The sequence below is a fragment of the Vipera berus genome (assembly GCF_964194415.1).
Source record: "Vipera berus genome assembly, chromosome: 4".
NCBI classification, from domain to species: Eukaryota; Metazoa; Chordata; class Lepidosauria; order Squamata; family Viperidae; genus Vipera; species Vipera berus.
The window spans coordinates 75,648,917-75,675,046 of record NC_138206.1 but is presented as its reverse complement, the minus strand read 5'-3'; the positions used below and the strand labels follow the sequence as shown (position 1 = coordinate 75,675,046).

The window sequence follows — 26,130 nt, the reverse complement described above, 5'->3', positions numbered from 1 at the left end:
ATCCTAAGTCAAAAATTGTCAAATGAATCAGATTCAATTTTACAAATTTTTAAAATCAAATTTATTAATTAAATCAAATGGATTGTTAAATGAACAAAGATCTGTCTTACTATTCCTCTGCTTTGTTAATTAATCGCTGCCTGAACTGAAAGGCCTTCCCACTGCTGCTGGCCAACAATCAGTTGTTTCCTTCAGCTCAGGAACTAAATTCACTGCAAGCAAGCTGCAGAACTCTCCTTTTGCAAAGACTTTTTGCAGTTGCCACTAATAAGTTTAAGAGTCTCCAGCCAGGCACTCAGAGGGAGATGGGGGAAGGGTTTACAGAACTGTTGGCTTACAACAGTAACAGAGATGGAAAGGATTTGAGATAATCTAGTCCAGGGGTTTTCAAACATGGCCTTTTTAATGACTTGTGGACTTCAACACCCAGAATTCCTCAGCCAGGCACGCTGGCTGAGGAATTCTGGGAGTTGAAGTCCACAAGTCATAAAAGGGCCAAGTTTGAAGACCCCTGATCTAGTCTAACCCAGTGCACTCACAAAAGAATATTTCTGATAAATGCCTATCCAGTGTCTTCTTAAAAGCTTTCAGTAATGGGGCACCCACAACTTCTGGAGGCAATTTAAATTTTAAACCTACAAATTACAGTAATATATGCTAATCTCCAAAATAAAAGCAAGGAAACACAACATTATAGAATGCTTAAAAAGTACTTTAAAAGAAGAGCAGTTTCCAAACTGTTTGTTTGCAAGCTCTATAGAGTAATAAAAATAAAAAATAAAAAATACAGTACTTATACAAAGAATTCTAGTCCTGAAGCCCAGGCAGCAATAGATTCTCCACCAGAACCAACAAAAAAACTTGACACCGGCTTGGCTCTTGTTTGGCCATGTGACCAGGGACAAAAAAACCCAAAGCTCTGCCTTTTTCATAACCCGAATGGCCCATGCGGTCATAGCAGCAGATACTGAATTCAAGTCACATGGCTATACAGACCTCTTTTGGGTCACAGTTTTGAGTTTCTAACGTAAGTACCCTTTCTGAATAAATTCATTTTTGTGAAAATTTGCTAAATAAATATTCATACCTGGGGGAATTACCTGTACACAAAGCCAAGGATGAAAATCTCCTAGAATCCATATGAGTCAATATAAAAGGAAAAAAGAATGACATTGTTATAGGGGTATACTACAGGCCACTCAACCAAGCAGAAGAAATAGATGAACTTTTTGCTAAACAAGTATGTAGGAAATATACCACAGTAGTAATAGGAAATAGGAAACTACCCTAATATCAACTGGGAGACAAACTCTGCAGCAAGAGGGAGATCAAATAGATTTCTAACCAATCTAGCTGACAACTTTGTCGTCTAAAAGGTAGAGATGAGAACTAGAAGAAAGGCGATAATGTATCTAATTCTTACTAATAGAGAAGAAGATATAGAGGAAGTTGAAGTTGCTGGAATTTTGGGCTAGAGTGACCACATCATATTGGAATTCAATATAATGCAAACACAAGCAATAGAATATAATCCAGCCAGTGTCTTAAACTTTAAAAGAGCTGATTTTAACAAACTCAGAGAAAACCTAAGTAAAATTCCATAGATGAAAATCCTAAAATGAAAAAGAAATAAGATGCATGGGAAAACCTGAAAAATATTATCACAAAAGCCCAGTCCAGCACAATATCACTGAAAAAGAAAAACAAGAAATCCAAGAAAAAACCAACATGTTTGCACAAAGATCTGTCTGATAAACTGAAAGACAAAAAGGACAAGTTCAAAACATGGAAAGAGGGACACATAACAAAGGCAGTGTTGTGTAGTCGGTTCATTGCAGGTAATAAGCGAGACAAGGGTTCCAAACAGTAACATGCTTTATTGAAGTCAAGCAGAACAGAACTGAAACAGTGGCTGCTGTGCAGCTATTTATATGGTTGGCCACTAGGCGGTGGCCAATAGATTTGAAGGAAGCCATTCCCACCCCAAATCTACCAATGATAGTCCTGGAGGCAACAAGTCTGGCTTAGTCAGTAGCCATTACACATACACACCAATAAGCAACCGTTAATGCAGCGTTTAAACAGACACATGAATCAGTACAAAACCCCCAATACATTACACCCCTCCCCCCTAGATTGTACACACGCACATTATTTACTAACATAATCTTGAAGATATTTTCGTGGTGTACAAGACCGTTTGGAACACCTGAGGGTTTCGGAAAGCTCCTGGCCTTGAGCGTAAACTCCATTACTCCCTGGAAGATTCCTGGGGCTACACTAACCCTGAATTGGAGGCACTTGATCTTAAAAGCCCCCCTATGTGTCATAATTGTTTGTGCGGCTGCTGTGGCTTCATCCACTGGTAACTGCTGAAAGGCCTGTGCCAAATCTAACTTAGCAAACACGCTACCCCCTTGCAGCAATGCCAAAATGTGACTAATGACTGGCACTGTGTACGCATGATGCTGCAGTGCCCGGTTAATGGTGCACTTGTAATCAGTGCAAATCCTGATCTCCCCATTGGCCTTAAGTGGTGTAACAATAGGAGTTTCCCACTCCCCACCATCTATGGGCTGTAGCACCCGACTGACCAGCTTGTCCAGCTCTGCATCAATTTTGTTTTTTAACGCAAAAGGCACACGATGGGGCTTGACTCTAATTGGTGTTACAGAGGGATCAAGTTTAAAGGCTATTGGAGGGCCCTTGTACTCTCCCAGGCTTGTGTCAAAAACACCACGAATTCCTCACATACTGACACCAAGTTCGCTGCTTGCGTCCAGTGAATCCTGTTTACTTAAATGCCCAGTGCATCAAACCAATCAAGCCCAATGAGGCTTGTCCTCTGGCCCTCCACAACAATAACATATAAGGCCCCTGAAAACCCCTTGAATTTTATGGCCAAAGTGGCCTCGCCCTTGATGGCTACTTGGAAATTCTGGAAGTCTGTTAAAATAATATCAGGCGGCCGAAGTTTGGCCCATCTCTTGCTGCGGCTGCACACGAACCGGAAAGTCTCAAGGGAAATAATGGATACAGCTGAACCGGTGTCCAGTTCCATTCTGCAAGGAATGCCTCGCATCTCAACTTGTAGTCGAAGTTTTTGTTTGAGGGGGCGGTGAGCTCCCGTGCAGCAGACACTCCTGTGGCTGGAGCAGAACCCTACTCTATGCTGCCCCGGGGCCCTGGTACCTCTATTGAATGACTTGTCCAGTTGGCGGTCCTTCTGCCAACCTCTACAGATGGCTATGATGTGGCTGGATTTTCCACAGGCCTGACACATGGCTCTCCTGAATCAGCAGTCCGCTCATTGATGGCGGCCTCCACAGCCCAAATGTTTAAGGAAGGGAACTGCCTTGTCAGTGGGTCTCTGTTCCTTGTCTTTATGTCTTTGAATCTTGTCAACTTTGTGGTCAGAGTCGACATCTTCTCGTTGCTCGGCGTCCTCGTGGTGGACGGTTTCTGTGCGTGGTGTGCTTTTGGCAGGCTGCAATGCCTTCATGGCTCTGCCAGTGGCTTTGTCCGCCATGACCTCTTTCAAAGCTTCTTGGAGTGAGAGAGTCTCCTTTGTGAAAAGTTTTTGTTGCAGTTCTCTACTACTGAGTCCACAGACAAGACGGTCTTGAAGTCTTTCTTCCAAGTATGTGAACTGACAAAGACGCAACACTTGTCTCAATGCCATGATGAACTCTGTAGCCATCTTGCCGGGTTGTTGTTCTCGCTGTTTGAAGGCATGCCTCCACACTATCACCGACAGCTTCGGTTGAAAATGGTCTCTGAGCCATTTCTTCAGGTCTGTGTACGTAATGGACTCTAGCTGGGCCAGTGCAACCAAGTTCTCAGCGATGTTGAATGTTGCAGGCCCGCACACACAGAGGAGTGTTGCGGCCTTCAGGCCATCTTTGGTGACTTGATTTGCCCGGAGGTAGTTCTCCGCCCTCGAAATAGGACAACCATCTCTCCAGGTGTGTGACATCAAATTCTTCTAGCTTTCCGACCTTCGCCATGGTGAGAAGTCTTCGCAGCTCGTGTCTCATGTTGCCTTGTGCTGCTGGCTTCTTTGTAGGCCCTGGGACTGATGCTCAGGGCAGGGTGGTCTCCAGCATGGCTTGCTAGGCAGACTGGGGTGGGGGGGGATGCTGTCCCTACCAGGCACTGTGCTGGTCTCACCCACTAGTGACTTCAGGCTCTTATGAAGAAGCAGCATCCCATCCTCATTGCCAGTGTTGTGTAGTCGGTTCGTAGTAGGAAATAAGCGAGATAAAGGTTGCAGACAGTAACATGCTTTATTGAAGTCAAGCAGAACAGAACTGAAACAGCAGCTGCTGCGCAGCTATTTATACAGTTGGCCACTAGGCAGCGGCCAATAAATTTGAAGAAAGCCATTCCCGCCCCAAATCTACCAATGATAGTCCTGGAGACAACAAGTCTGGCTTAGTCAGTAGCCGTTACACATACACACCAATGAGCAACCGTTAATGCAGTGTTTAAACAGACACGTGAATCAGTACAAGCAAAAAACCCAATATATTACAGGCAGAGTATCAGCAGACAGCCTAAATCTGTAAAGACGAAGTCAGGAAAGCAAAGGCTCAGAATGAACAAAGACTTAAAGAAAAAGTTTCTTTCAACATATAACAAGAAAAAGGTCAAGGAAACAGTAGGTCCACTTAAGAGAGAAGATGGCAAGGAAGTAGCAGGCAGTAGAGAGAAAAGAGTTGCTTAACTCATTCTTTGCATTAAGTCTTCACGCAAAAAGAAACTACCGCCCAACCTACCAAAAATATAACTGTAAAAGACAGACTAGAAATAAAAATAAAAATAAGCAAGAAAATGGTAAGACAACACCTATCCGACTTTGATGAATGTAAATCACTGGGACTTGACAGATTATAGATTATAGGATGCTCAATCTGAACAAATGCCTTCAAAAAGACAAATCATATTTACACAGTCCACATAATTAAAAGGAAATGCATAAATAAAATATAAGCAACAGATAAAATAAGACAGCAGCATGAATATTAATCTTCAAGATTAACATTCCATTGTTAATAGGCATGCATTGTCCAACCTAGCAAAATCTTATTTTCATGTTTCATTGTGTCATATTGAAGTAAATAGCCTTAATTATTACTACCAATATGTTTTCTAATGTAAAAGGGAAGCAACTTCATTCAGAGCATTAATGCAACACAAAGCATTAGTAGAATGTTAAATTCTTTGTAGTAACTTCAAAAAACAAAATTATTTGTCTTTGGAGTTATTTGTGTTATTTGTTTAAACCCATTGCTGATCACATGTATTGATTCAACCAAAGATGACTGTGCAATGAAGAACATTAACACAAACCTTTTGAGGAGCGAAAGTGTTTGCTGGGAGCTGTAAAACCTCTTGTTCCATGTACATTTATGGCTGCCACTCTAAACTGGTACCACCTGCTGGGTCTGATGTCAGTCAGTTGTAATTGCTCATCTGTGGTCTGCAAAATAAAATGTACTTAACATACACATTTACTATTTCTGTGACCTCCATTAATGGACTTTTTATGCTTTGCTTATTGAGAGAGAAATTCCTTTTCCCATTTTTATAAAATAAAAATTGGACTAGGTAAGATTTTTAAAACCATCTACTTCAGCCTGGATCCAACCAAAACAACTTTTGTCTGATTGAATTTAAAAAAGTTACTTTTTCAAAGTTTTTTCCCCCCTGATGTAAATGCTGCTGGAATCCATCCCACAGCATTTTGTAGAAACAGACAGTATGTATATCACACTCACACACACACACACAGTGTGTCTGTGTGTTTTACATCCTGTAATGCATACTGTCTGCTTCACATACACACACACACAATCTTGTGCATCTTACTATTATAAGTCAGCATGAAAAACAAGCCCAAGTCTTCCCTTTAAAGCTATCCTCTTAAACTGAAGTCCACAGAAAATAAGATTTATATTATCTGTTCTTGCTGTAAAAAAATTACATGATTAAATCCTGTTCCGATACAGAACTAAAAATAGGTGCATGTAGGAAATGCCTCCATTCTGTTCCCAGAACAAAACAAATACATCTATAACATATGCAACAATGGCCCAAACTGGGAAGACTGGTAGTATCTTTTTCCAAAGCACAGAATTTCTTGACATGTTTCTACAAGAAACAAGAGATGACTCCTTATAATTGTTGCTACCAGATCACCACATTCTTTGGTAAGTTGCAGACTGTAAGATGCAATGACTTATTTTCAAATTAAGCACGATAGCAATAACATTTAAACTTATATATAACTTATCTGGGTCCTCATTTTACTGACTTCAGAAGGATGGAAGGCTGAGTCATCCTTGAGCCCTGCCAGGATCAAACTCCAGGCTGTGGGCAGAGTTAACCTGCAATACTGCATTCTAACCATTACACTATCAGGGCTCTCATGATCTCCCTTTCTCTTCTACTCCTTCTGAAGCTGACTGTCAAGTGCTGGGGAAATCAGGAGATTCAGACAATTCAAATGAATATAAAGATTCATTGCAAGCTTAACCTCTCTACAAGAATCTGAGCAAGGGAAATTAGTGGGAAATAAGAAAACATTTAAGGTGGGCTAGACTTAGATCTCTGGTAGGCTTGCAGGGATTCATGACTTATGACATGTTTGACCCCTCTCAGGGTCAGCCTGGTCATCTCCTACACAGTCTGGAAGAAAGAAACAAGAACTTTTATTTGATCTTACACAGTATTTCAGATATGCAGCACAAACTTCAAAGAAAGAACCCCATATTTCACTAAGGAAGGTCCTGGGTGTGTTTAATATTTGATGGCAATTAACACCAGCCAAAAATGTTTAGTCTCCGATTAACTAAAATGATATTAAGGAAAATCTTAAAGGTAATAGAATTCTATTAAAAGGACTGACCTGTGCTACAATTTGCCATCTTGTTGCATCATCCTCACTGGGATGAATCCCATAATTCCATCTCCTTTGTACCACATACAGCACAGGTTCAATGGAGATATTGAATTTTGAAGACCATTTAATTTCCAGCTGTCCAGACTGAAGTTCACTAAATTTTAATTCCTTTCTGGGTTTTAAAGGAACACCTAAAATACATAAAAAGATATTGTTTTCAAGTGTATATCATATATATATATATATATATATATATATATATATATATATATATATATATATATATATATATATATATATATATATATATATATATATATATATATATATATATATATATATATATATATATATATATATATATATATATACACACACACAGACACACACACACACACACACAGACACACACACACACACACAGACACACACACACACACAGACACACAGACACACAGACACACACACACACACACACACACAGACACACACACACACACACACACACACACACACACACACACACACACATATATATATATATATATATATATATATATATATATATATATATATATATATATATATATATATATATATATATATAATACCTACCCTTACATTTTATGAATTTACCTTTATTTGCCTTTATTTGAAATATACCACAAGTATTTCAGCTGGAGTTAGTATATTAACTTACACTTTAATTATCCCAATAGCAAATACACTTTTGCTTATGTTGCTTTATTGTTTTAAAATATGTTGTGTGCTACCTTTAATACTGAAAATACTTATCAGCTGTTCTGTGAATGTATTATGTGGATATGCTATCATTTCTATGATTTGGTATTTCTAATAGACAGTCTATTAGAAGTTCTAATAGACTTCTAATTTACAGAAGTGATTCTTATTTCCTGTTTTCAGGTGCTGCATCTATATATATAGCCACTGACACTTTTTTCAACTGATTCAATACCCAGAAGCATTTACATGAGAAAACAAAGGGGCCAGCTTCAGTGCGACTCTAGGGTGAAATTAGAAGATCTGTCATATAAACAATTAAAAAAATTACCCTATAATTTTACAAGAAATGTAATTTGTGTGATGATTTCTTATATGCAGAAATTAATTGTTCATATATGACTTTAACTGATTCATTATGATAAATATGGGGTCTCAGTGAAAACAGTAATACTATTTCAAGTTTGTTTCTACTGCTTCCACTTTTTTACTAGTTTTTTCTAAAAAAAACTGGTAAAACTTTAAATGTGGCATATATGAATATTTAACCAGAAGTAATACTTCTTCTAGGACATGATATTTTCTCTAAACTTAAACCTAAGAAAACTGTTTCTTTGAGAAACTACTGATGTGCTACAATTGCTAGACTTATTTTTTGCTTTGTGCTTTGTTACAATTGTTTGTGCCACTTAAATCATTCCCAGAATAAATCAGAGGGGTTTTTTTCAATGTATTTTTATATTAGTCTTCTTAAGAGCAATAATTCAGCTTCTCAACAAAAATATTTTATTATTATGTACAATAATCCTATTGCCACCGTTCTAAGAAACTTTCCATCTGCTTTGCATTATGGTCATTAGGATTCATTTGATTGGAACTAACTCCAACAACACCTGTAATTGTGTGCAGGTGGGTGTCATGCAGTACAACAGGGTTTCTCAACTTTGCTAACTTTAGGAAGGGATGGACTTCAACTCCCAGAATTTCCTAGTCAGCATCAGTCTCCTGAAACCCAAAGAATTTGACCTTAGATGACCAATGTATATTTTTTCATCTTATTCTAGAGAAATATCCGGGGGGAAAATACTTGGCATGCCAAACTCAGCCTCCATATTAGATTTAATCCTTGAGATATGGATATAAATTCATTAGTTTCAAGACATAGCGTTCATGATAATTTTTCAAAATCCTGTTTCATGGTCTAAGACTCACACGGTCTCCAAAGAGGCTGCTCCAGATGAACCAACAAAATGTCAGCCTCAGGAATCACCAAGCCAGGAATCACCTGAGGCTGGTTGAACACAGGCATCCTAAGAACAGCAGGAGCAGTCAGAGGATGGCATAGACCTCCATGTTTTCAAATTCAGAGACTAGAATGGAAAGCACGGCAAAGACACTCTATGAGGCTCTTTGCCAAGAAAGGGAGTAACTCTCTTGATTAAAGACAGTTGGCTATAGCATGACTTAAGAGTCAGTCTTGATTGTGTTACTTTGTTGGAAATGCCTATGTCAACACTGCTAACATCGGATGTTCTTGCTTTGACAACATATGGAGATGCAGCCTTTTTTTTCCTATGCTTTATTTTTAGAATTAGATGATACTGGGGGAGGAGGAGGAATGTGATGGGAGTTAGTTAGACATAATAATATTGTAATAGTGTGTGAAAGCAAGGACTTTTGAAATAAGAGATGATAAGAAATGGGTTGGAGAACAGGAGGGAAAACCTGCATTTCAACCTAATTGGAGAATGTGATTTATGACTGTTAATTAGAGGAGAGAATTGTGTTTGATACTGTGCTAAGGGGAGGAGAATTCAGATTTTGGCTTTGACCATGTACATGCCGATGCCATGCTAACTGAATAAAGTTTCTTTAAGGTAAACAATGCCTCAAAGTTCTTTGAAGAGTTTAATCTGTCGGAACCATAACCTTAAGCCAAAATCTACAAACTCTCCAAAGTTTCTAGGGGTCCTGAGCTGCAGCCGCTGTCCCTAGACTTGAGGGAAGCTGACAAAGATTCAGGAGAAGATTTCATCATGGAAAAAGAGAAATTGTTTGAAGCCAGCAACCCAGCAGCAGCTGCTACCCCAGTGGAGGAAGCGACAGCCAGCAAGCCGGGGGAGAAAGAGCTTTTGCAGGACTCCCAGCCAGAGGCAAAACCCAAACAGCAAGGAGAGCTGATCTGGTAGTCAGATTGGGCCCAGCCCAATGGAGACTCTAGACATCTCGAGACTGCCTTGTCACCCTCAAAGGCTTCCAAAGCAGACCAGTGGAGAGCTACCAGGTCATCTGCCACTGAGGACTCGGGTGAATGGAAATACCTGTCTACAGCTCGTAGTCAGTCAGTGGAAAGATTTGAAGAGCTAGAGATGAGAAGCTGAAATCAACTCCTACTGAGAGAAGCCCTCCAGCCCCTGAAGTCCCCTGCCAGGGCCTCCAGCCCCAAGAGAGAGACAGCTCCAGTCTCCAGGACAGCCAATCCCCCAAACCGGTGTGCATATCTATCACCCAGTCTAGGCCCCCTGCAGCAATGGGGAATATGGCAGCCCCCGCAGGTGGAAAGTCAGCAATCCCTGAGCTTGCAGCAGCTCATAGAGCCCTTACAACACCTTGGGGTTGTGCAGAAGCCAGGAGATCAGCAACTGATGGGAGGACGACCACAGCAAGGAGGTTGGTCACTGCCCCTGAATGTACAGCAACTGCTGAGGGGCCTGCAAATGAGGGAGATCCAGCAGGAACCCCCACCCATCCAACAACCATTGAGGGGCCTATAGCAGCAGAGGGCACCACAGCTCCACGCTGACCAGCATCAAGGAGGTCAACAGCAGCCCCCACCCAGGCAGCTATCTTTGGGAGACCCCCGGCAACTCAGGAGGCTGTAACTGCTAGTATTGCAACCATAGAAGAGGGGATGGCCACAGCGCCCAAATGTGCAACCCCTGGGCATGCAGCAGCAGCCAGGGTGGGGCCAGCAGCAACTTGGGGTGCAACAGCCATAGTGGTGGCCCCAACAGCCAATGGCTGCTCCGAAGCAACCTTTGATGGGGGCCATAGAGGTGGCCCCAGCAGCCAATGACTGCTCCAAAGCAATCTTTGATGGGGACCCAGAGAAGCTGATTTTTTTTCTCAATTAAGTACGCTCTCATCTGAACTGTTGGGCCTATCTCTAAACGGACCCAGCCGCTATGGTCGATATGATGGCGTCCAGCTTACAGGTATCCAAATGGCTGAATAATTTATACAATGAGCAACCCCCCAAATTGGAGGTCCCCCACCTCTTCCTCCTAGGACTGAGAGAAACATTTGAGGACCCTTCCATTGCCTCAAAGCAGAAGAACAAATCCATAAGATCAAACAAGCCGGCAGACCTGCTCTGGAGTATGTAAGAGAGTTTTGCAAGATAGCTGGTCACATAGAGAGGTGGCCTGAGCAGTCCCTAGTCCATCACTTCAAAGAAGGGCTAGACCACGGGTCGGCAACCCACAGCTCTGGAGCCGCGTGCGGCTCTTTCAGCCGTCTCCTGCGGCTCCCAGTCCTCCACCGCCATGTGCAGTCCAGAAAAAAAAAGTGGGACTAATAAAGTTCAACCAATCAATTCAAACTTCTCATGGGAAAAAAATTGTGAAGTTTGAATTGATTGGTTGAAGTTCTTTGGTTTGTGGGACTGCCCACAAACCTCTTCTTCAGACTGTATGTGGCGGCAGCGGAGGAAGAGACAGGAGGACTGCTGGAAAGGTGAGTGGGCCGGTCAGATGAGGTGTGCAGTGGTGGTGGTGGTGGTGGTGTTTCTGAGCAGCATATGGAGTCTTGGACGCTGCCAGACCCCCTCCTTCTTTCCCTTCTTTCTCTCTCTCTCTCTCTCTCTCTCTCTCTGTGTGTGTGTGTGTGTGAGAGAGAGAGAGAGAGAGAGAGAGAGAGAGAGAGAGAGACCAAGTCCATTGATTTTCCAGCAAGCTACTGCTGCCTCAACTCCTGCCCTTGCTGTCTCTCCTGTGGAGACACATTTGTGTCTCTCTGTGTCTCTCTCTGCCACTCAAAGCCATCCTGCAGCAGTTTCAATCAGCACAAATTGCCAAGCATCCCCATGGAAATCAATGGAGGTCCATGGCGCCTCAAAAGGCCAGCTGCGGCACCTCCAAGTGACAGTCTGTTGGTTTTCCCGGTGAGCCACTGCCTCCTGCAGCTCCTCACCACCTTCTTTCACTCTGAACCTCAGCTTGCTGGGAAAGCCCCGAAAGCTTTCTTCCTCTCCCCGATCTTGCCTTACTTGCTCGTCCTCTCATGTAGGCTTCTGCTGGGTTTCCTCAACCTCCCCCTGCCCATTTTATTTTAATCCCACCACTGCCTCCCTCTTTTGCAAAGCCTTGGAATATTCTTCTCCCCGTTGGCCTCCTCCTCCGCTACTTTGGAACCTTCACAAAAGGCGCAAAGAAGAAAGTCCCAGAGAGAGAGAGAGCGCAGGGCAGGGGGAGAGCAGTCTTTTCTGAGGGAGGAAAAGAGGTGGACGAGGGCAGGGCTGGTGCACGTATTGCCTTGTTCTGTGCATGTGTGTGCATGCGCGCATGCGCGCATGTGCGAGCACATTTTGCAGCTCCCAGTTTTTTGTGTGTGTGACAGAACCGGTTCCGAGTGGCTCTTTTGCTGTTTCAGGTTGCCGACCCCTGGGCTAGATGATCACCTCTCTGAGGCTTGCATCTCTCAAGCAGTACCTGATCAGCTGCAAAAGTGGTATCAAAGAGCGGTAAGTCTAGACGTTCAGCTCGATCGCTATAAGAAACCTCTGCCACCGGAAGCCAAGCCGAGGCCAGAGCAACCACCGTCCCAAAAATCTCCAACTGCTGCAGCGGCTGAAAGAACCAGGCCACCTGCAGGCCTGCCAATCAAGTGCTTCCGATGCAGACAGCAGGGACATCGAGCAGCAAATTGCCCAGTCCCCTACCCTCAACAGCAGAATACATTGGGACCAGGACAAGCAGTGAGAAAGAAACCTGCCAAGCAGCCAACAAGAGAGAAATCCAACTGGATCACACAAGAACCTATTGCCCAAGTCACATGCCCCACACAGGAAGACACCGGGACTCAGGCTGAATCCGACCCCACTCTACCCTCTTTCGACAGTGACAACAAAGAAAAGAACAACCTGATGATGAGCTGACACATCTCACCTTTCTCACTACCTGCCAAACTCATAATCCCTACGTCGGGGGCACAGGTAGATTTAAAAGTACTAGCTGATTCTGGATGCTCCCAATGCGTCATTAGCTTGCCGTTTACCATGAAACTGGGCATACGAGCAAAACTGCTCTCCAAACCCATGAGATTTGAGCAAGCCGATGGCTCCCTGATGGGAGAGACTTTAGTCAGGCAATTAACTGAGCCCCTACACCTAGAAATAAGTGAGCACTGGGAGTTTATTCGCTTCCTGGTGACTCCAAAAATGACTGAGGCTGTGATCCTAGGATTAGCCTGGTTGGACAAATGGAAGCCATTTATCTGGTGGGAGAAAGGAATGACAACTGTGAGGTTACCTATAGGGCCCAAGCCCCCACTTAATTCTATGGACGTTACAGGAAACTTTAACCCACCCAATGAGCAAATGCACATGGCTGCCTAATCACAACCAGGGGAGCCATTCATCCCCCGCAAGTACTGGGACCTAGCAGAGGCATTTAGTGAGAAAGAATGCAACGCCCTGCCTCCCCACCAGCCCAATGATTGCTCCATTAAACTGTTACCGGAAGCCAAACTCCCATGACCAATAATGTCCACTTTGTCCCCCCTTGAAATGGAGGACATGCAGTGATACATGGACAAAAACCTAGTGAGGGTATTCATTGAACAGGCCAAGTCTGCTGTGGGAGCCCCTGTGTTATTTAAAGAAAAAAAGATGGGTCTCTTCATCTTTGCATGGATTATAAAGGTCTGAATGTGGTGAGTGTGGAAAATAAATACCCCCTCCCCCTCCTGAAGGACTTACCAACCCATCTGGCTAAGGGGAGCGTCTTCACTAAATTAGACCTGAGAGAGGCATATTACCGGGTGAGAATAAAGTAGGGAGATGAGTGGAAAACTCCCTTCAACTGCCCATGGGGAGCTATCAATTCAAAGTCATGCCATTTGGACTACAGGGTGCCCCAGCCATATTCAAGCAAGTTGATTAGTGAGGTCCTATATGATCATTTATACAAAGGGGTTCTGCTGTATCTTGATGACATCCTGATATACAGCACAAATATGACTGATCATATAAAGCTGGTGAAGAGCAGTGTTAAAGAAACTATTGAATGCCAAGCTTTATGTCAAACTGTCAAAATGTGAATTTCACCAGACCCGACTAGATTATTTTGGCTACAGAATTTCCAATGAGGGCATTGAAATGGACCCAGCCAAAGTGAGGGTTATAATTGAATGGCAGCCCCCAAAGACTCGCAAACAGCTCCAGAGTTTTCTAGGTTTTGTCAACTTCTATTGTCAATTCATCCCCTCCTTTGCCGAGATTGCCCTACCCCTTACAGAACTACTCAAAACAGGCAAAGGAGGAGGGAAGCCGTGACTGGGCCAACCACTAGCTTGGATGAATGAGCTGTCAAACAGCTTTTGAAAATTTAAAAAGTCTATTTGCTGCTGAACCGGTCCTAAAGCACCCCTGCCCAGGGGAGCCCTTTGTAATCCAAGCTGATGCCAGCGACGTAGCAGTTGGAGCTGTATTACTGCAAAAGAACAAAAGTGGGGTCTCGCAAACCTGCGCCTACACCTCTAAAAAATTTACTGAAAGCGAAAGCAGATGGGCAGTCTGAGAGAAGGAGGCCTTTGCAATTAAGTGGGGGCTATTAAACTGATGACATCTAGAAGGGAGAAAGGTGCCTTTTGAAGTATGGACAGATCACAAAAATCTAGAAGCACTGATTGTCCCCAAAGCAAGTGCAGTGGGCACAGTACTTTAACCATTTCAACTTCACTCAGTACATACTGGGAAGAAAAAACGATTGCCCCAGTACAAAAGCAAATGCAAAGAGGTTAACAAGGCAATTACCTCCAATCCACAAACTGTTGCTCAACTCACACCCCACAGAGCCCCTATTCCTGATGACCCTGGAGCAAAGAAGATAAAACAAGAGCTCCTCACTGATCAATGGTTCAAAGACAATCAAACCTCCCTAACATGCAGGGATGGTTTGGCTTACAAGGGGGGGGGAACTGTATTTGCCTGAAGCCCTCTGTCTTAATGCTCTGAAACACAGCCATGATGTAAAACAGGCTGGGCACTTCAGATATTTAAAAACTTCACCTCATCCACTGGCAATTTTGGTGGCCGGGGCTAAAATGAGATGTGGAAAACTATGTCAGGAGTTGTACTGTAAGTGCCACAATGAAAAGAATTCCAGGGAAACCCCCTGAGTTACTGCAGCCCATGGCAGACCCTTCTCAACCATGGGAAGAAATAGCTATGGACTTTATAGTAGACCTACCTGAAAGTAGAGGAAATACTGTCATCTGGGCTGTGATAGACCTGTTTTTGAAGCAGGTTCATTTCATTGCTTGCAAAGGACTCCCATCTGCCCAACAACTAAATTGTTCCTGAAACATATCTACTGGCTGCATGGTGACCCTAAGCGAATAATTTCTGACACAGGGGTGCAGTTCACAGCGAAAGTTTGGAGGAGTTTTCTTAAATTAATTGGATCATCTCAAGGCTTATCATATGCTTTTCATCTGGCTACCAATGGGGCCACAGAATCTGCTAACAAAATGGTGGAGCAATATCTCAGATGCTGTTTCCTACCAACAAACAAACTGGACTGACCTCCTCCCTTTCACAGAGGTGGCCTACAATAATTCTGTTCACAGCAGCGCTGGCTTCACGCCTTTCAGAGTAGCCACAGGAAAAGAGTTCAGACCAATACCTGAATACCCTCAGGTGCCCTCCGCTTCCCAGACACTTGATCAATGGGTGAGGGAGTGGGAAGAAGTTTGGAGAAACACAAAAACTGCTTTAGAAAAGACTTCCGAGACCTATAAAAAGCAGGCTGATAAAAAGAGGCCTCCCCAAAGAACAGTCCGAGTTGGGGAAATGGTTTATCTGTCAACTAAATATTTACGCCTCAAATTATCCAGTAAGAAATTAGGACCAAAATTCTTGGGGCCTTTCCCCATCGTAAGGATCATCAACCCAGTCAGAGTAGAATTGAAACTCCCTAGGCTTTTAGGGAGAGTTCACCCTGTCTTCCATTGCAGCTTGTTGAAACCTTTTCAGGGCTCTACTTTAAGACCTCCCCCTACAAAGGCACCTGGACCCCCCATAGTGGCAGGACAGACTTACTATGAAGTGAAACGTATTCTTGACTCTAGAATTTTTAAAGGGAAATTGCAGTACCTAGTACAATGGAAGAGATACTTGTTGTCTGAAGCCACTTGGGTGAAATCTAGTGATGTGAAAGCTAACAGACTGATCAAAAAGTTCTATAAGAAACACCCTAACAAACCGAGAGACAGTTGCTAACATATGCTTTTTTTACGCTATAGGTGTGTCCTTTTTGTAAGGGGGGCGGATGTCAATGCTGCTAACATCGGATGTTCTTGCTTTGACAACATATGGAGATGCAGCCTTTTTCTTTCCTATGCTTTATTTTTAGAATTAGATGATACTGGGGGAGGAGGAGGAATGTGATGGGAGTTAGTTAGATATAATATTGTAAGTGTGTGAAAGCAGGGACTTTTGAAATAAGAAATGGCAGGTTGGAGAACAGGAGGGAAAACCTGCATTTCAAACTAATTGGAGAATGTGATTTATGACTGCTAATTAGAGGAGGGAATTGTGTTTGATACTATGTGCTAAGGGGAGGAGAATTCAGATTTTGGCTTCGACCATGTAAGTGCTGATGCCATGCTAATTGAATAAAGATTCTTTAAGGTAAACAATGCCTTGAAGTTCTTTGAAGAGTTTCATCTGTTGGAACTACGACAGCCTAATTTTGTATTCTGGTATCTTATTCTTGTGAATCTTGCTCATAAAACTCTGATTTGGAACTGACTGACCAATTTGACTTGATTTCCTGCATTTTGGACTGGATTTTGACTGTAGTACTCTTCTGCATGGTTCTATTGAAAGCAAAACCACTCAGGCAATCTGGGTTTGGCTAGTCTAAAGAAAAGAAGAAACAGGGGCAACCTGATAACAGGGCCTGCCACAAAGAAGAGGGAGTCAAACTATTTTCCAAAGCACCAGGGGACAAGACAAGAAATAATGGTTGCAAAATGACCAGAGAGAAGCAACCTGGAATTAAGGAGAAACTTCCTAACAGTGAGGACAATTAACCAGTGGAACAGCTTGCCTTCAGAAATCATGGGTCCTCCATCACTGGAGATTTTTAAGAAGAAACTAGACAGTCATTTGTCTGAAATGGTATAGGTTCTCCTCCTTAAGCAGGGGGGCTCGACTAGAAGACCTCCAAGGTCCCTTCCAGCTCTATATTATTCTATATAAAGATTAAGAAATGTCTCCAAAATGATCCCTTCATTTTATTAATTTGCATGAGTCAAACCATGCAGAATCTCAGTACAAGTATTCTGTTTAATCATTTAACATAAAACTTTCCAACCACAAATCAATTAATAAAAGAGGGGAAGGATACTGTGTTGCGTATTTAGGTTCAATAAAGAGTTAGGTAAGATCCAATTAATATTCACTTAAATTTAAATTCTGAAACAGAATTTTTAAAATTGTAATCCTAAGTATTAGAAAAAAATATAGGAGTAACATTTGGTTGTACATATAAACAAGTCATACTTGTTTAATAATCAAACAGCAACCTACAGAAACCTATTGAGAAAATATGAACAATTGTAATGTCATCATCTGTAGTAATCCTTCATTTCTATGCCTTAAGCATATTTTTTTAAGAATGATGAAATGTTTCAGCATCCCAGGATGAATTCTCCCTACCCACTTTTATACAACTTTATCACAATGCTAATTGTTAATACAAACTATTATACACACCTCACTTGAATTTTTAACCAGAATCAGACCTGATTTTTTTTCCAGTTAAAATCAAACTTTGGCTTGACTTGGCATCCATCTTATTACTACCCCAGTCATGGCAACAAAAAACAGTGTGGGAATGTTAGTATATTTAAATTGTGGGTGAATACACAGACATATACTCTTTCTCTAGTCACTTCTATTAATAAACTCTACCTTTATAGAGATTTTTGGGCACTTGACATGTATGTCCACATCCATTAGAACAGCATTTTTTCACCCCAGAGCATTCATTGTCAGCCTCACAACTTTCAACACAGGCAGCTGCAAAGCCACTGGCCTTCTCAGGTGCTGGGCAATCTCCTTGCTTCACTGACAGGATGTATTTCAGGAACTCACAGCTAGTTAGACATTCATAGTTCTTCCTGGGGAAAAGAGGCTTAAAGGAAAAATAAGAGAATGGTACAAAGTTTTTACTGCAAAAAAAGTCACAGTGAAATATGTTGGCTCGCTTTCCAGAAAATTCTTTACTTTCCTTATTGACCACTTCCTCCTTCAGAGGATGGGAAAATGTATGACTTCAAAGCATCAATGCATTAAGTCCTTGACATGATAGAAACAAATACAGATATGGCTGAAGGACTAGAAACAGCAGAAACACTAGGTGAAACTGACTGTGCAATACTGAAGTCCTTGATTTGGAGAGAAAATGCACTCAAATGTATTATCATTTGGACTTAAAATATGGATTTTTTTTCCAAAAACAGTCAATGCAATCATTGCTTAATAAAACCAGTAAAATGCTAACAGTTAAGAAACAAATGACAAAAGTACTTAATCCCTATTTTGGCTCATGTCACCAAGTAGAGCAGACATGTCAAACTCGGGATGTCACGTGACATCGCGCAACCTATTGGGACGGTTTTGCCATTGCTGGTAATGGGGTGGGTGTGGCTTCCACATGATGCATCCGGCCCGCAGGCCAGCAGTTTGACACCCCTGAAGTAGAGGGTAGGTGTTCCACCAAACAATTAGGTAGAAAAGATGAAGTGTAGAATCAGTGCTTGAAATTGATACAGGGAACCCATTTAATTTGAATGTTTAAAAGTGCAACCTGTATATTTACATTTTGGGGTTCTAAAGGAACCATAGTGATGTTTACATTTATACTTCCCCAAAAAGGCCAACATCCAATGAGAGAGCAAAGGATTTTAGAAACAAATCACTGGCTTAAAAACTAGTGTCATCAACAGAACTTTAGCCATGATCTACATTACCTACATCCCTACTGGCAAGGGATTAAGTGAACCTCACAAGAACTGGAAAGAATATATTTGGAAAACAACTGGCTCATCTTATCAGAAGGGCTTTAAACCAAATTTGAGGGGGGAGAGGGACCAAACTTTACATCCTAAAACCTTTAAATCTTAATTCCAAGCAAAAACCATTAGATAACCAATCATATAAGGAGGTAGGGAGTAAAAGGAAAAACACAATAAAATAGAGAGTGATGGAAAGGATGGAAAACCCAGTTATAAAGTAGGAGATATAAGAAACATACCCAAGACCCATAAAAGACTCAGATGCCTATACATGAATGCTCAAAGTTTAGGAAACAAACAGGGTGAACCTGAGGTACTAGTACATGAAAGTAAATATGATATAGTTAACATTACTGAAACATGGTGGGATGAAACTCATCACTGGAATGTACTGGTGGAACAATACAATTCAAAAGAAGCAGACCTAACAAAAGAGGTGGTGGGGTTGCATTATATATAAAAGATCACTACATCTCTTCAGAAATCCACAAAACCAAGGATGAAAATCTCCTAGATTCCATATGGGTCAATATAAAAGGAAAAAAGATAAGTTTGATCCAAGGAAGCCCTCCAAACTGGCGGGGGAAAGACTGGCTACATTCATGTGGCCAGTCAGAAGCTGCTGACAACCAAAGAAAATAAGCATTAACCAGCAACTTTTGAGCAACGTGGATGGAACTGGGTGAGACCCTATCCTCTCTTTATGACTTTAAGACTTTTTCCTGGGGGAAAAAACACCCAAAACAAAGAATTCTCCCTGATGAGAGAGGGAAGGGAAATTCCCACCCCATTCCCTCAGGAAAAGAAAAGGGGCAAATTAATTGCTTGGTGAGAAATAGAGAAAATTACAAGATTAATTTGGAAGCAACACACACATATATAACTTAGAAATTTGAGGACTAAAAATGCTTTTGAGATTTTTTTTTTAAAAAAGAGACTTGAAATATAAGTTTGGATGTAAAAAGCTGGAAGATGGCATCAATGACATCTAGTGGCGAACTACAGCACTTCAATTTATTATGCCTAAGGACACTTGGCTGGAAGCCCAGACTCAGATAAGACTCTTTTGTTTTCATAAACTTTCATTTTTGAAGACTACAGCTTGGAAAAAGGAAAAAAACCCTCTTTGGTTGCTTATCTGTGTGGCAGAGACAATAAACTATTCTGAAACTGGCTTGCCTGGACTATGAATATAAATATTAACTGACTTTTAGAGCTGTGTCATGGAGCTATTTCCCTATAGAAGAAACATGCATTATTGATTGAGATGATGGAATACTTTGGACTTTCATTGATGAACAATTTTTAATTGCCCTTCTCTCTCTGTGTTGTGATTCAGGGTCAGCCTGTGGGTTCGGCAGTTGGGTCGGACGACTCAGAGGAGGAGGGGGGTGTTGAAGAGCTTGCTGAGGGTGTTGGAAAGCTTGCTGAGGGGGTTGGATAGCTTGCTGAGGGGGTTGGAGAGCTTGCTGATGAGAGCCCTCAGCCAGGCCCCTCCCACCTGGTCATGACGAAGACCCAGCGGTGTGAGCCTGACAGCGTGGATGAAGATGACCCACAGCTGGCCCTGTTCAAGGACGCCCGACGCAGAAGGCAGTCAATCAGGAGTAAACAGAGGAAGGCAATGGGGCACCTCGGAAGGAGGCAGAGAGAAGCCACGCCCTGAACTGTATAAAAGGGGAATGCGTGGGAGGGCAGGTTTGCTGAAGGCAACCGCTTGAATAGTTCCTGTTTCATGGTTTGTGTATTGTTTTGCTCTGTTTTATGTTAATAAATTTGGCAGCCTTAATTCCAGCCTCTTGCCGTTTGTAAAGGGGTTGTCCCTGCCTTTTCTGCAGGGTCGGTAGCAGGCTGGTACAGCTGAGTTTGCCTTCAGCCTCCCACCCCTTACTATTATTATGGAGCAGCTACGTGCTGAGAATGCCCAGCTCACCCAGCAACTCACTTTGCTGGCAGCTCAGGTGGCTCAACTGCAAGCTCAGGTCCATGCTGCACCCCCATCATCACCCCCACCCAGGAGAAAATGCCAAGTTGTGATGCCGGATAAATTTACTGGCAATCTAGAACTGTTTCCTGCTTTCCTGGGACAATGCCAGCTCTTTATCAGCGTGAGAGCAGCTGATTTCCCCACTGACCAGAATAAGGTGGGGTTTGTGTTAAGCCTTCTTTCGGGTGATGCAGCTCGTTGGGGCACGCCTCTGCTGCCTCAACCTAGTCCATTGTTGGACAACTTTGTGGGGTTTTGTGATCATATGCGTCTGATGTATGAGGACCCTATAAAGATGCAGACTGCTACTCGACGCTACTCGACGCCTGAAAGCAATTTTCAGCTGCTTAGCCAGGATTCCGCCTGGAATGAGGCTGCGCTTGTGGATGCCTTCCAGGATGGATTGTCGGAGGAGATGTTGGATGAGCTGGCCCGTGTGGATATTCCCTCAGACCTGAATGGGCTGATCCTTCTCTGCCTGTGGATCGATGCTCGGTTGCAGCAGCGAAGGAGTCACCGTGCCACCCCACAGACCCCTGCAGCCCCTGTTGTGCGTGAGCCCCCAGTTCAAAGGGAGGAGCCAATGGAGCTGGGTGCCGCCTGGTCTCATCTATCGGTGACTGAAATGAACAGACAACGATCGGGGGGGTTGTGTTTTTACTGCGGGGACCCTGGGCATTTGGCTGCTTTTTGCCCAAAGAAGCGACAGCAGGCATCAGTGACCGAGTCTGCCCTGAGAAAGTCCCCTACTTTTCTGTCGGGAAACGCCCCGAGCCCGATCTAGATGGTGTGATAGATCAGGCGTCCCACAACAACACTGAGCGACGTCTTTCTGATGCTGCCTGTGGACCTCCACGGCATCTGATATTGGAGGTACGTCTGATCCTTCCTGGCAAGCCAGAGGGGATTCCAGTCCATGCCTTAATTGACTCTGGGGCCACTACAAATTTTATGGACTCAGCATTTGTGGCCAAATGGGCTGTTCCCCAGTGGATCCGCCCATGTTAGTGGAGACTATCGATGGTCGAGTGCTCCTGTCTGGGCCAATTATGGCTGCCACGCAATCATTATGTATGGCCATCAGTTCCCATGTGGAGGCCATCCAGTTCTATATCACCTCAGATCTGCATTTCCCCGTGGTCTTGGGACTGGCGTGGCTCCGAGCGCATGACCCACAGATCTATTGGTCACAGAACTTGGTCACCTTACCAAGCTTGCAGTGCGTGGACCACTCCCGCCATATCTGTGCCAGCCAGATGGAGGGTTACCCAGGGGTTTCCTTGCCTCCCGAACTGTCCGACTTTGCTGATGTGTTCAGCGAGACAGAGGCGGATCAATTACCCCTGCACAGGCCCTATGACTGCCCCATTGATTTAGTCCCTGATGTGCCTCTCTCAGTGGGGTGTTTGTACTCCATGTCGGACCCCGAGTTGGCTGCATTGCGGGACTTTCTGGAGAAGAATTTGGCTCATGGTTTCATCCGGCCCTCGTCCTCGCCAGTGTCTGCACCCGTGCTCTTCATCAAAAAGAAGTCCAGCGAATTGCGGCTTTGCTGCGATTATAGGAAACTCAACGCCATCACGGTGCGCAATCATTACCCGCTGCCCCTCATCCCCGAACTCTTGGACCGACTCCGGGAGGCTAAGATCTTCACGAAACTGGACCTGCGTGGAGCTTACAACCTCGTCAGGGTTTGGCCGGGTGATGAGTGGAAGACAGCGTTTGGTACTCGCTATGGACATTTTGAGTACACGGTGCTGTCGTTTGGCCTGACCAATGCCCCCGCCGTGTTTCAGCATTTCATGAACGACATTTTCCGGGATTTGTTGGATCAGTTTGTCGTGATCTACTTGGACGACATCCTGATCTACTCCCCGTCACGTGAGGTGCACCATCAGCATCTCTATCAGGTCCTGCAGCGACTCCGAGAACATCGGTTGTTTGCCAAGTTGGAGAAGTGCCAGTTCTACCGGGTCACCATCGATTTCCTGGGTCACCGCATTTCTCCTGAGGGCATCGCCATGGAGCCGAGTAAGGTTGAGTCTTTGCAGAGTTGGCAACCCCCGCGTCGCGTGAAGGATGTTCAGCGACTTCTTGGGTTCGCCAACTATTACCGAACTTTCATCCCTGGGTTTGCTGCCTTGACAGCCCTCCTCACCCGGCTCCTGCAGAAGAAGACTCGGTTCCAGTGGAACGCTCCAGAACAACGGGCTTTCCAGACTTTGAAGGAAGCCTTCATGAAGGAGCCCATCTTGAAGCATCCTGACCCGCAACGGCCGTTTGTCGTGGAGGCGGGCGCCTCCGACATTGCCATTGGGGCAGTGTTACTCCAGGCAACGACGCCCAGCGGTACCCTCTTCCCTTGCGCGTACCATTCACGAAAACTGAACCCTTCGGAGCGCAATTATACAATCTGGGAGAAGGAGCTGCTGGCCATCAAAGTGGCACTCGAGGCCTGGAGGCATCATCTGGAGGGAGCGTGGCATCAAATCGAGGTCCGGACGGACCATAAGAATTTGGAAAGCCTGCAGAATGCTCAGAATTTGAATCAACGCCAGATCCGGTGGTCTCTTTTCTTTGCGAGGTTCGACTTCTGAGTTCGGCACATACCTAGCGGGCACAATCAGAGAGCGGATGCTCTGTCCAGGAAGTCCAAATATTCCCGTGTGGAAGACAAGCTTCTGCCCAGGACAGTGATCCCCGTCGAGTCTTTTGCTGCGGTGCGGGGGCCGGTTGATATACGGGCTTGGATCCGGGAGGCACAGCAGCAGGAGGTGTGGGTGGCTCAGCGGAAGGAGGAGGTGGGGCCATATTCTCCTTGGATGGTCACGGATGGACTCTTGTATTATCGTGACCGGCTCTACGTTCCGGGAGGGCCAGTCAGGGGACTCATCCTCAGCCAGTGTCACGATAACCCGGCGGCGGGGCATTTTGGCCTGTTCAAGACCCTGAACCTGGTCTCCCGTACCTTCTGGTGGCCCCGAGTCTGACACGACATCCAGTCCTATGTCACCTCCTGCATCCCATGCAGGCAGGCCAAGTCAGCGACAGGGGCCCCGCCTGGATTACTGCACCCCTTGCCGACACCCAAAAGACCCTGGGGGGCTGTGTCCATGGACTTCTTGACGGATTTACCCCCATCCTCTGGTTTTACGACAGTGTATGTGGTGGTGGACATGCTGACCAAGATGGCGCATTTCATCCCCTGTCGTGGCTTACCGTATGTTCATTCAGCAGGTGTTTCGGCTGCACGGCCTCCCTGATAGAATCGTCTCTGATAGGGGGGCCCACTTCTGGCAGGAGTTGATGCATGCATTGGATATCAAGATTTGCCTCTCGTCCACGCATCATCCTCAAACTGACGGGGGAACCGAGAAGGTCATCGGTATTCTGGAACAATATCTGCGCTGCTACGTCAATCTGCAGCAAAACAATTGGGTGGACTATCTGGCCATAGCTGAGTTTGCATTCAACAATTCGCAGCACACCTCCACACAGATGACACCATTCTTGGCCAATGTGGGATATCACCCCCGGTTTTTCCCCCTTTCTCCCGTGGACTCACCAGAGCCGGCAGCGAACGACTTCATGGCAGAGTTACAGGCGATCCATCGATTGGTGCGACGTCAGTTAGAGAAGGCCAAGGCCGATTACAAAAGGTTTGCTGATCGGTCAAGGCGGGATACACCTCCACTATCGGTGGGAGATCAGGTCTGGTTGTCCACCAGGAACCTACCATCAACACGGCCGGTGAGAAAGTTAGATCACCGATATTTAGGACCGTTCCCAATTGAGGCTGTCATCAATCCGGTCGCCTATCGCTTAACTCTGCCACGTCTTTCATCGGTCTCTGTTAGTCCCCGAGCAACCGGCCTGTCCACTGTGCCGAGCGGAACCTCCCCCATCAGGACCTCGTGATGGAGACAGCACCCCCGAGTACGAGGTCGCCAGCATCAGGGACTCCCGTTGGCTGAAAGGTCGTTTCCATTACCTGATTGAATGGAAAGGCTATGGACCAGAAGAGTTCACCTGGGAAGACGCGACCGCCGTTCATGCCCCTGCTTTGGTGACCGCTTTTCATGAACAATTTCCATCCCGATCGCATCCGGATCGGCAGACCCGGGGGAAGGGCCCTGCGGTGCGGGATAGTGTTGTGATTCAGGGTCAGCCTGTGGGTTCGGCAGTTGGGTCGGACAACTCAGAGGAGGAGGGGGGTGTTGAAGAGCTTGCTGAGGGGGTTGGAGAGCTTGCTGAGGGGGTTGGAGAGCTTGCTGATGAGAGCCCTCAGCCAGGCCCCTCCCACCTGGTCACAACGGAGACCCAGCTGTGTGAGCCTGACAGCGTGGATGAAGATGACCCACAGCTGGCCCTGTTCAAGGACGCCCGACGCAGGAGGCAGTCAATCAGGAGTAAAGAGAGGAAGGCAATGGGGCACCTCGGAAGGAGGCAGAGAGAAGCCGCGCCCTGAACTGTATAAAAGGGGAATGTGTGGGAAGGCTGGTTTGCTGAAGGCAACCGCTTGAATAGTTCCTGTTTCATAGCTCCTGTTTCATGGTTTGTGTCTTGTTTTGCTCTGTTTTATGTTAATAAATTTGGCAGGCTTAATTCCAGCCTCTTGTCGTTTGTAAAGGGGTTGTCCCTGCCTTTTCTGCAGGGCCAGTAGCAGGCTGGTACAGAACACTCTGGACAGAAAGGATGTGTTTTTCATTGGACAGAAAAATTTGAAAAATTCAAACTTAACTTATATTTGTGGAGGGGACTGACAGGCCGGCTGGATAATTAGGAGTTCAAATGACTGAAATTTTTTAAATCCCAAAATAGATTAGACTATAAAGACTACATACAAAAACAAAATGGATGTTCCATTATGTTGACATACCAACAAGAAAATGTTGATGAGTTTCAGAAAGAAATACTTTCTATGTTAAAATCAATATAAGAGACAATTGCCTTATCTCATGATGAGACTAAAAATATCACAAAGGAGATAAAACAACAATTATTTAATCTAAATCTACAAACTCAGAAAATGACTACAAAGAAGGAACTAGCAACCCAGAAAATAGAAGAAAAATCAGAGGAAGCAGATCCAAAGATGGAGGACCTAAAGAAAGGAACTAACAGATAGACTCAGACAAATGAAGAATTAGAAGACGTAGCAATAATATCGGAAATGGAAAAGTTATCTTTTCCG

At 44.3% G+C, this 26,130-nt stretch overlaps 1 protein-coding gene across 2 annotated transcripts in view; it reads right to left on the bottom strand.

The window, feature by feature from the left end:
* The window catches only part of ANOS1 (anosmin 1), a 279,804-nt gene that overhangs the window by 56,275 nt on the left and 197,399 nt on the right, over positions 1–26,130 (bottom strand). For both annotated transcript variants that reach the window (XM_081327557.1, XM_081327558.1), the window contains exons 4-6: positions 17,844–18,066; positions 6,911–7,095; positions 5,353–5,482 (exon numbers count right to left, since the gene is read on the bottom strand). In XM_081327557.1, coding sequence (XP_081183683.1) covers positions 5,353–5,482; positions 6,911–7,095; positions 17,844–18,066 — 538 coding nt within the window. The remainder of the gene's footprint in view (positions 1–5,352; positions 5,483–6,910; positions 7,096–17,843; positions 18,067–26,130) is intronic.